Genomic DNA, 10,142 nt, shown 5'->3' with positions numbered 1-10,142 from the left:
AAATGTACAAACTGTATCTTCCAAACAAACATTTGTAAATCATCTTGCAGACGACATATTTCCCACCTCTAAATCTCAAACCCAAACATGTCCATAAAGTCCACCCTGACCCTGTTATTTCATCTAAAATCACCTGACAGACGTGTGGAGGACGAGGAGCCGCTCTGAGCGACTCAGTGGCTTTAGTAAAGTCCAGATGTTGGTGATGTTTGAGGAACAGTTTGAGTCTAGTGTTGCAGCTCTGTGAGGACACTCCTGATGTTTCATTGGTCTAAACGAAAACTACTGGATTTGTTGGATCTGTTTCTAACGCCCTGTTTGTTCTGATCTAATGAACTCTTCTTCTGATTCTCAGCAGCTTCAACATGGACCCACCTGGACCTGGCCCCGGGTCCAAACCCAGACCTAAACCCAGACCTAAACCTGCTCCCAGCTCTGTGTCTCTGAAAAGTGACCGCTCTAAAGACGAACCCCCTGACTTTAAAGAACCTCCTCCTGAAGACCAGAGGTCAGTCCCATAAAAAACATATTGACCAAAGTGTGCAGAGCTGTCCCTGTCTTTGGCCGATTTGTCCATTTGAGTCTCTTCAGTCACAGAGTTTAATCTGGGAGGTTTCAGGAAACATAAACCAGTCTCTGGCCTCCTATTGAACGGCCACAATCAGAGAAATCCATCAATTATCATTTTACACGACAACAAAACAATACAATAGAATAAATCGAGGCCTTCACCAAGTCCCTCACGTTACAATATTTATACAGTTTATAAACTTGTCCATAAATTAAACTCTAGTCTGTAAATAATCATGTGGAAGGTGAAGTGTTCATTACTTTTATGGACAGAATTTCTAGGCGCAGCCAGGGGCCGGAGGGTGTCCAGTTTGGGAGCCTCAGAGTCTCATCTCTGCTGTTTGCAGATGATGTTGTTCTGTTGGCTTCAACAAACCAGGACCTTCAGCTGCTCTGGGGCGGTTTGCAGCCGAGTGTGTAGCGGCCGGGATGAGGATCAGCACCTCCAAATCCGAGGCCATGGTTCTCCACCGGAAAAAGGTGGTTTCCCCTCTTCAGGTCGGTGGGGAGTCCTTACCTCAAGTGGAGGAGTTCAAGTATCTCGGGGTCTTGTTCACGAGTGAGGGACGGATGGAGCGTGAGATCGACAGACGGATCGGTGCGGCGTCAGCAGTGATGCGGTCGCTGTATCGGTCTGTCGTGGTGAAGAGGGAGCTGAGTCGGAGGGCAAAGCTCTCGATTTACCGATCGATCTACGTTCCCACCCTCACCTATGGTCATGAGATTTGGGTAATGACCGAAAGGACAAGATCGCGAATACAAGCGGCCGAAATGAGTTTCCTTCGCAGGGTGGCTGGGCGCACCCTCCGAGATCGGGTGAGGAGCTCAGTTACCCGGGAGGAGCTCGGAGTAGAGTCGCTGCTCCTCCACGTCGAAAGGAGCCAGCTGAGGTGGCTCGGGCATCTGTTCCGGATGCCTCCTGGTCACCTCCCGCGGGAGGTGTTCCAGGCATGTCCTAGTGGGACAAGGCCTCGTGGAAGACCCAGGACACGGTGGTGGGACTATGTCTCCGAGCTGGCCTGGTGTCGCCTCGGGGTCAGAACAGCTGGAGGAGGTGTGTGTGGATCGGGAAGTTTGGGCATCTCTGCTGAGACTGCTGCCCCCGCGACCCGGCCCCGGATAAAGCGGAAGAAAATGGATGGATGGATGGATGGAGGTGAAGTGTGTCATTGTGATAATTGATCATTTGGTGAAACGTCCTTTTCTTCAGAGCAAATATGAAGCATCAAAAGTTGCTTCTTTAATCGATTATGACACAAACATTCCAACAGCAACAAACAAACAGATCTAGAACAGACACTGAGCAAAAGGCCTGTTGTTGAATGGAAAATAAAAAGTATTTGAGCTGGACTGGACCAACCAGGTTTAAGGTTAAACTCAGTCTGTTTGTTCAAATGAACTCTTCTTCTGATTCTCAGCAGCTTCAACATGGACCCACCTGGACCTGACCCCGGGTCGAAACCCAGACCTAAACCTGCTCCCAGCTCTGTGTCTCTGAAAAGTGACCGCTCGAAAGGCAACCCTCCTTTCTTTAGAGAACCTCCTCCTGAAGACCAGAGGTAAGTCCTGCGTAAACCACAGTCAGACCTGGTTTAGTCCTGGTTCAGAGTCAGACCTGGTTTAGTCCTGGTTTAGTCCTGCTGTGAGCTGTAGATGGTGAGTCCTCAGCAGGTCTGTGGAAGAGCTTCTTGTGAGTCTAAATGAGTCCAAAGGCGGCTGCAGTGGTCTCTGCTCAGTCTCTAATGTCTCTGTTTGTTGGTTCTCAGGGAGCCAGGCCCAAAGGAGCAGCTGGACGCCATATTCACGGTGAGTAGCCACGACTGCAGCATGTGTGGGGTTCTCTGTGGGGCTCCTCAGGTCCTCTCTTTGACTGAAACTCTTTCAATCTGATTCTATTCCAGCGTCTGGAGGAGGACATCCTGACGTTTGTCAAAGAGCAGCTGCAGAGGCTCCACAGGCTCCTGGTCTCAGAGTACCCAGAGAGTAGCTCAGAGAGTGAGGAGGAGCAGAGCAGCAGAGAGGCTGTGCTGAACATCACCCTGGACTTCCTGAGGAGGATGAAGCAGGAGCAGCTGGCCGAGCGTCTGAGCTCCAGTAAGAACTCTTCCACATCTACATAACTTTAATAACTTATATTTGAGTTTGTGTCCAGTGAAGAGTTCACTGTTGTCTCTGTCTTTATTCAGGGAGTCCTGTTGGAGTTTGCAGAGATAAACTGAAGAGTCATCTGCAGCAGAGGTTCAGCTTTGTGTTTGAGGGCGTGGCTAAAGCAGGAAACTCCGCCCCCCTGCACCAGATCTACACAGAGCTCTACATCACAGAGGGAGGGGCCTCAGAGGTCAACCAGGAACATGAGGTCAGACACATCGAGACGGCGTCCAGGAAACCAGCCGCTACAGAGGCCAGCATCACATGTGAAGACCTGTTTAAAGGCCCCGCCCACAGACAGCAGCCAATCAGAGCAGAGCTGAGAGAGGAGGGACCAATCAGGACGGTGCTGACGAAGGGCGTGGCCGGCGTGGGGAAAACAGTGCTGACTCAGAAGGTGAGTCTGGACTGGGCTGAAGGCAGAGCCCACCAGGACGTCCAGCTGCTGTTCCCCTTCACTTTCAGAGAGCTCAATGTGCTCAGAGACACAGAGTACAGCCTGCTGGAGCTGCTGCACCACTTCTTCAGTCAAACCAAAGGTCTCTGCAGCTTTCAGCAGCTCCAGGTGCTCTTCATCTTTGACGGTCTGGACGAGTGCAGACTTCCTCTGGACTTCAGCCGGACCCGGGTCCTGACGGAGCCCACAGAGAGCGCCTCAGTGGAGGAGCTGCTGGTGAACCTCATCAGGGGGAGCCTGCTTCCCTCCGCTCGCCTCTGGATAACCACACGCCCCGCGGCGGCCAATCAGATCCCTGCTGAGTGCGTCTCCATGGTGACAGAGGTGCGAGGGTTCAGCGACCCACAGAAGGAGCAGTACTTCAGGAAGAGGTTCAGAGACGAGCAGCAGGCCACAGACATCATCTCCCACATCAAGAGCATCCACAGCCTGTACATCATGTGCCACATCCCAGTCTTCTGCTGGATCCTCTCCACAGTCCTGCTCCATCTGATGGAGACCAGAGAGAGAGGAGAGCTGCCCCGCACCCTCACCCAGATGTACATCCACCTCCTGGTGGTCCAGGCCAAAGTCAAGAACATCAAGTATCATGAGGGATCTGGGACAGACCTTCACTGGACTCCAGAGACCTGGGAGATGGTTCGGTCTCTGGGAAAACTGGCCTTTGAGCAGCTGCAGAAAGGAAACCTGATCTTCTACGAGAGTGACCTGAGCGAGTGTGGGCTGGACGCTGCAGCCGCCTCAGTGTACTCCGGAGTCTTCACACAGGTCTTTAGAGAGGAGCCAGGCCTGTACCAGGACAAGGTCTACTGCTTCATCCATCTGACTGTGCAGGAGTTTCTGGCTGCTCTTCACGTCCATCAGACCTTCTTCAGCTCTGGGGAGAACCTGCTGTCCTCACCACACTCCTCTGAGAGCCCTGACCCCGAGGAGAACCTGCTGTCCTCACCACACTCCTCTGAGAGCCCTGACCCCGAGGAGAACCTGCTGTCCTCACCTCACTCCTCTCAGAGCCCTGAGACCTTCTACCGCTCTGCTGTGGACCGGGCCTTACAGAGTCCAAACGGACACCTGGACCTGTTCCTGCGCTTCCTCCTGGGGCTGTCTCTGCCGACCAATCAGAGCCTGCTGCCAGGTCAGCTGACTCACACAGGAAGTGACTCGACCAATCAGGCGACAGTAAAGTACATCAAACAGAAGCTGAATGAAGAGGGTCTGTCTGCAGAGAGGAGCCTGAACCTGCTCCACTGTCTGAACGAACTGAACGACCACAGTCTGGAGGAGGAGATACAGAGATACATGAGAAAACGACGTCTCTCCTGGTTATATTCTTCTGCTCTGTGGTCTGCTCTGTCCTTCCTCTTACTGTCCTCAGACTCAGATTTTGAGGAGTTTGACCTCAGGAAATACTGTTCCTCAGAGACAGCTCTCCTGAAGCTGCTGCCGGTCGTCAAAGCCTCCACCAAAGCCATGTGAGTCCAGACTGTATTTAAACACTTGTGTCTTGGCTCTCGTCTCTAATCGTCCTCTCTGTCCTCAGTCTGAGCGGCTGTGGCCTGTCTCCTCTCAGCTGTGCTCCTCTGGCCTCAGTCCTCAGCTCCTCCAGTCTGACTCACCTGGATCTCAGTAACAACGACCTCCAGGACTCAGGAGTGGAGCTGCTGTGTTCTGGACTGAAGAGCGCCCCCTGCAGACTGCACACCCTCAGGTGAGACGCTCCCATGATGCACTCTGTCTCTGTGTCCACATTAGAGGCTAATGCTGTGTGTCTTTAGTCTGTCTGGATGTCTGGTCTCAGAGAGGGGCGGGGCTTCTCTGGCCTCAGCTCTGAGCTCCGCCCCCTCCCACCTGAGAGAGTTAGACCTGAGCTACAACCATCCAGGACCCTCCGCCGAGCTCCTGACCGCTCTACGGGCCCCTCAGGGGCCCCTTCTCTCTCTCAGGTGAGCCCCCCCTGGACTCTCTCAGGGTCTTGTCTCTGGTCCATGGTTGGTCCAGGTCTGGTCTGGTCTACAGTAAACTGGACTTGTGTGTTTCAGGCTGGATCCTGCTGGAGAACAGTGGATGGTCCCAGGTCTGAGGAAATGTGAGTCTGTGTTTTAGTAATTTCATGGAAATAACTTGAACTTCATCAGGTTTATGTAATCTGTTTTTAGAGGAAAAATCTGCAAAGTGATAGATTTAATTTACAAATTATGCACCAAATCCATGCTCTTCTGAATATCTGTGTCAGACTTATTACAGCTTATTACACATGAAAGAACTCTTCAGACACAGGAACAGGAAGTGATGTCATGAGTTGTGTTTGTTTCCTCAGATTCCTGTGACTTTTCTCTGGATCCAAACACAGCTCAGAGGAACCTCCTTCTGTCTGAGGACAAACGGACTGTGACCAGAGTGAGCGAGGAGCAGCAGTATCCAGATCATGAGGACAGGTTCATGGACCGGACTCAGGTCCTGAGCTCCACTGGCCTGAGGGGGCGCTGTTACTGGGAGGTGCAGTGGAGCGGATGGGGGGGGTTTGATATAGCAGTGAGTTACAGAGGAATCAGACGGAGAGGAGACAGAGAGGAGAGTAAGTTTGGAGACAATGATCAGTCCTGGAATCTGAGGATCTATGGTGGAGATTACTCTGTCTGTCACAACAAGAGAGAAACACGCCTCTCCCCCTCCTCCTCCTCTCTCTCTCTCTCAGGTGTAGTGGGCGTGTTCCTGGACTCTGAGGCTGGAGCTCTGTCCTTCTATAAGATCCGCTCTGATGGAAAACTGCTCCACATTTACACCTTCACCTCCTCCTTCACTGAGCCTCTGTTTCCTGGGTTTGGGCTGAGAGCTGAAGGTGACTCTGTGTCTGTGTTAGATCTGAGGAGAGCGCCCCCTGGTGGACCTCTGTGACTGAACTCTTTTATGACACACATTTGATTGACAGCTGTAAGGACCAATCACAGCTGGCTCCGCCTGTAATCACTGATTCACTGTTGAAATAAAACACGTCTTTATTAATGGATGAACACTTCATCACTTCGTAAACACTTCATCCTTTAAACGCTATTTGTAGCTTTATGATACCATTACTGAACAATGTGCTTACTATAGCATAGCTCTAACATTTTAGATAAAACAGGTATTAGTATCACTGACTTGTGAACACGGTATCAGCAAATATCACAACATTGCTCACATGACCATGAACATTTGCACTGATCGTTACGAATAGCAGATCAAACTTTAGGTCTAATGTACTCATTTAAATGAGCAGGTGAGCGTCGGTTAACTCGGGATGGATATCTGGGCATAACAGTCACAGGAGGATTGTCATTAGGATCAGGGGGAACATTTTGAAGCTCAGGTGAAACCTTCTTGAAGAATGACACGTTCCTGACAACTGAGTGTCCGTCTCTTGTGGCTGTTACTGCAGAACCTCTGACTTTGGTCACTCTGTATGGTTTGGTGTTATACGGTGGTGACAGTTTATTGTGCTTGAGTTGGCGATGTAGCACGGTGTCACCTGTAGTAAGTGAGTGAGGTGTGGCAGGACGCTTTGCAACAGCAGTGTTTTTCATCTTGGTCTTTGCGTTAGTGTCCTTTGTTCTCACTTCTGCATCTGAGCATCGTTTTGCTACTGAAAGAAGGGAGTTCTGTAAACATCTTGCGTTGGAAAAGTACCTCAGCTGGTGAAGTTGCAGTGGTTCTGTGAGGTGTGGATCGATATTCACGCAGGATGATGTTGAGTTGCTGTTTCCAGGGAATGCCTTGTGCTTTGCCTAAGGTTCTCATGAATCTTTCGGCAGTGGCATTGGCTTGAGGCCAAAGAGGTGTTTTTCTGCGATGGTGAAATCCCAGGTCGTCTGCAAACTGTGAAAAAGAGTCACTGTTAAATGGCGGTCCATTGTCTGTCTTCACCGCCCTGGGGATTCCAAACATGGAGAACACTTTGTCGAAAACTGGGATAACAGTTGATGCTGATGTTGAACGCACATTTTCAAAAAGATATTCTCTGGTGGGCAATGGTCCATAAAAATCTGCGCTTACGTTATGCCACGGTGCTTCAGGTAATGGTGACTTTGTAACGGTTCGTTTTGAGTGATTTGTGTATTAGCCTGACATGCCAGGCAAATGTACTGTTGCTTCTGCTTTGCGATCAATGTCCGGAAACCATACCTTGGTTCGGAGCAATGCTTTCGTCCTGACGATGCCCTGATGTCCTTCATGGGCGAGTTGTATCGCTCTCTCTTGCAGGACAGTTGGAATAACAATCCGAGTGTCCCTGAGAACAATGTCCGAGGAGTCAGTTACAGTTAGTTCGCTGGAGACATGTTGGAATAGTTTTAGTATGTCAGCATGTTGGGACTTGTCTGTGTGATGCCACGTGTTGTCTCTGATGTGACCAACAACTTCTTGTAAAACAGGATCTTTCAGTGTTTCTGTTTTTATTTCTTGAAGCGTCGTAGCTTTTGGAGTGGAATGGTATGAAAAGAAGTTCACATACTCCTCTGCAACCTTGCTCGCACGAGTGCTTTCACTCGTATGTGATGGCAGTGGATGGCGAGACATAAAGTCAGCTGGGTTGTCCGCACCTTTCCTGTGTTCCACTCTAAAGTTGTATGGCTGAAGTCTTAGTCCCATCTTTCAATCCTGGCTGGTGGATTTGACCTTGGGTTGTTCCAAATAATCTCAAGCTCTTTGTGATCAGGGCACGGCCCCCTATGGCCCGCCCATAGTGACGGGTATGCCTGAGATATTCATCGCTGTGGTATAGTTCTCAAACCTTTGGAGCCATTTTGTCCAACGAGGCCCGACTGAACCAGGTTCGCTCTCTGTGTCAGAAGCTGGGAGTGGAGAAGCGTGTGTAGCCATGCTCGTTTTGTTTTTTTGGCTTCCTTACGTGCGTTGTCTTTGCCTTTACACTCGTCGCCAATGTAACGTCTGTGCATTATATTTGCTGAAATATCGATGGCTTCGTTAGTTTCATGGCTTTTATTCTTAGCCCAACAGCGGTAACTTTCTTGGCCGCGCACATAGTCAACAACTTTCACATACACAACCGGTTCCTTTGTGTATGTAACGGGTGTGGATCAGTTCAACATAGTCTTATGGACTTGGGGAACATCCGTTAACCCTTTGTGGTCTCTGCGTTGTGTTCGATTGGAGTACTGCGCGGAGAAGGAAGGACCAGGAGACGAGTCGATCACCGCGAGCACTTTACTGGCTTCTGCACAAAATAAAATAAAATGTACATGAAATGTACTGTAGTCTCTCCCATGCACACAGCTCACCAGTCCCCTCTCAGAAAGCATAGGGCAGACTGAGTGCAGCTAATATTGTGCACATACTTTTTAGACATTTTTGAAACAATGAAATTAAAATACATTTTTAACATGTAAATAAAAAACATGATTTGCATTTTCAAAATGCCCAGTGTCATTTATAAAATGTTGACCATGAACGATGAAGTGTTGCACATACCTGCACAAAATAAAACAAAATGTACATGAAATGTACTGCAGTCTGTCCCATGCACACAGCTCACCAGTCCCCTGTTAGCAAGTGAACACATAGATGATGCTTTTAGCTCTGGCACATTTTACATTAGCTTGCTAAAAAGACAAAAACGTTTTATACATGGGCCTACTTCCTACAACTCTTAAAAATGTACATTCAGATATTTTAACCTTGTATTATCTTAATTTGGAGTGTCCAATTATCTAATTAATATTGTTAAATTTGACGAGCACAAATCAATACCCACCTCTCAGAAAGCATAGCGCAGACTGAGGGAGTGACAGTGACAGTACAGGCATAAGTGAGCAACACTTCTGACATGGTCATAACAAATGAAATATGGCTAGAACTTGCCTCTAAACATGAAATACTTATGAAACAACTAGTAAAATGAAGGATTTGGTGAACTTCACTTACAAAAATTAAAGTACAATTTGTCCTTGGTAACATGTAGTAACATTTCACAATAAAATACATGTTACTGTGAACATCACACGATGACATCGCTGAGCTTGAGCTTTTACAAACAACGACAGTGCACATAATCGTAGTAAAGTGGACAGCTGTTGTGCCGCCATGACACCGGCTCTGATAGCGTGTGACGTCAGGGGTCAGAGGTGGGTGGGCGGAGGAAGGAAACTGGCGTCGCCGTGAATTGTGCCCGCCCCTTTTCTCCTATCAGTGAACATGGGGCTGGAGAAGTCCAGATAAAATCAGTCACTACACGAAAACAAAGCCGTTTTCAGGCCGTGCAGAGAAACGCTGCAGTGTCGACATGTCGGTGCAAATGAACATCGGACATTTAAACACATTGAGGCCGCACTGTTTTGGGGATTTAGCTGCGCCAACAATCCAGACCGTTTTTCAGGATATTTGTAGCAGCACAGCGTGTTCTGAGTTATAGCTTTATAACGTTAGAAAGACGAGAATCTAAGCTCTCCACAGGTGAAAACAGTTTCATTCTACTCCAAAGCTAAACAGAGGCTAGTTTTGATCAAAATGATCTAGATTCTGAGATAATGAATGTTTTATCAAACATTCTCCTCTGATTAACTCCTCACCTCCTCCTCCTCTCCTCCTCACCTCCTCCTCCTCTCCTCCTCTCCTCCTCTCCTCCTCTCCTCCTCCTCCTCTCCTCCTCACCTCCTCCTCCTCCTCACCTCCTCCTCCTCACCTCTCTCCTCTCTGTAGGACACTAATGTTATGGGAAAAGGCAAATGTCTAAATATATTAGTTCAAGTCAGTTTTCAACAACAACATTGTTGACATGTTTTGAAACAACGCGTGTTATTGTTCCATCGAAAAAAATAAAAAATCCGTTTTTGGCACTAAATGTGTTAATAAGGTTAAGGCTCTACAGTTCCACCCACTTCAGGTCAGTGTCGGGTCCAACATAAAAAATCCCATGTATTATTAGGTGTGTTTGAGATGAGCCAGACGGACGCAGTTTTTACAGCCGACTGCA

At 48.8% G+C, this 10,142-nt stretch overlaps 2 protein-coding genes across 2 annotated transcripts in view; both read left to right on the top strand.

The window, feature by feature from the left end:
- Positions 1-361: 361 nt before the first annotated feature.
- Positions 362-10,142, top strand: part of LOC306966787 (protein NLRC3-like) — a gene marked incomplete at its 3' end in the record, with an annotated part of 170,653 nt that continues 160,872 nt past the window's right edge. Inside the window, exon 1 of the mRNA XM_079561604.1 lies at positions 362-508. Coding sequence (XP_079417730.1) covers positions 366-508 — 143 coding nt within the window. The 5' untranslated portion in view covers positions 362-365. The remainder of the gene's footprint in view (positions 509-10,142) is intronic.
- On the top strand, positions 1,999-6,070 carry LOC306966668 (protein NLRC3-like; the record flags this gene model as incomplete). The annotated part of the gene is made up of 8 exons (XM_079561481.1): positions 1,999-2,129; positions 2,337-2,376; positions 2,472-2,664; positions 2,757-4,647; positions 4,716-4,883; positions 4,951-5,118; positions 5,215-5,261; positions 5,493-6,070. 8 exons carry the CDS (start codon positions 1,999-2,001, stop codon positions 6,068-6,070), a joined length of 3,216 nt encoding a protein of 1,071 aa, XP_079417607.1.

Source organism: Gobius niger (genome assembly GCF_951799975.1).
Source record: "Gobius niger genome assembly, chromosome: 8".
Taxonomy (NCBI): domain Eukaryota; kingdom Metazoa; phylum Chordata; class Actinopteri; order Gobiiformes; family Gobiidae; genus Gobius; species Gobius niger.
This window is presented reverse-complemented; position numbering and strand designations above follow the sequence as displayed.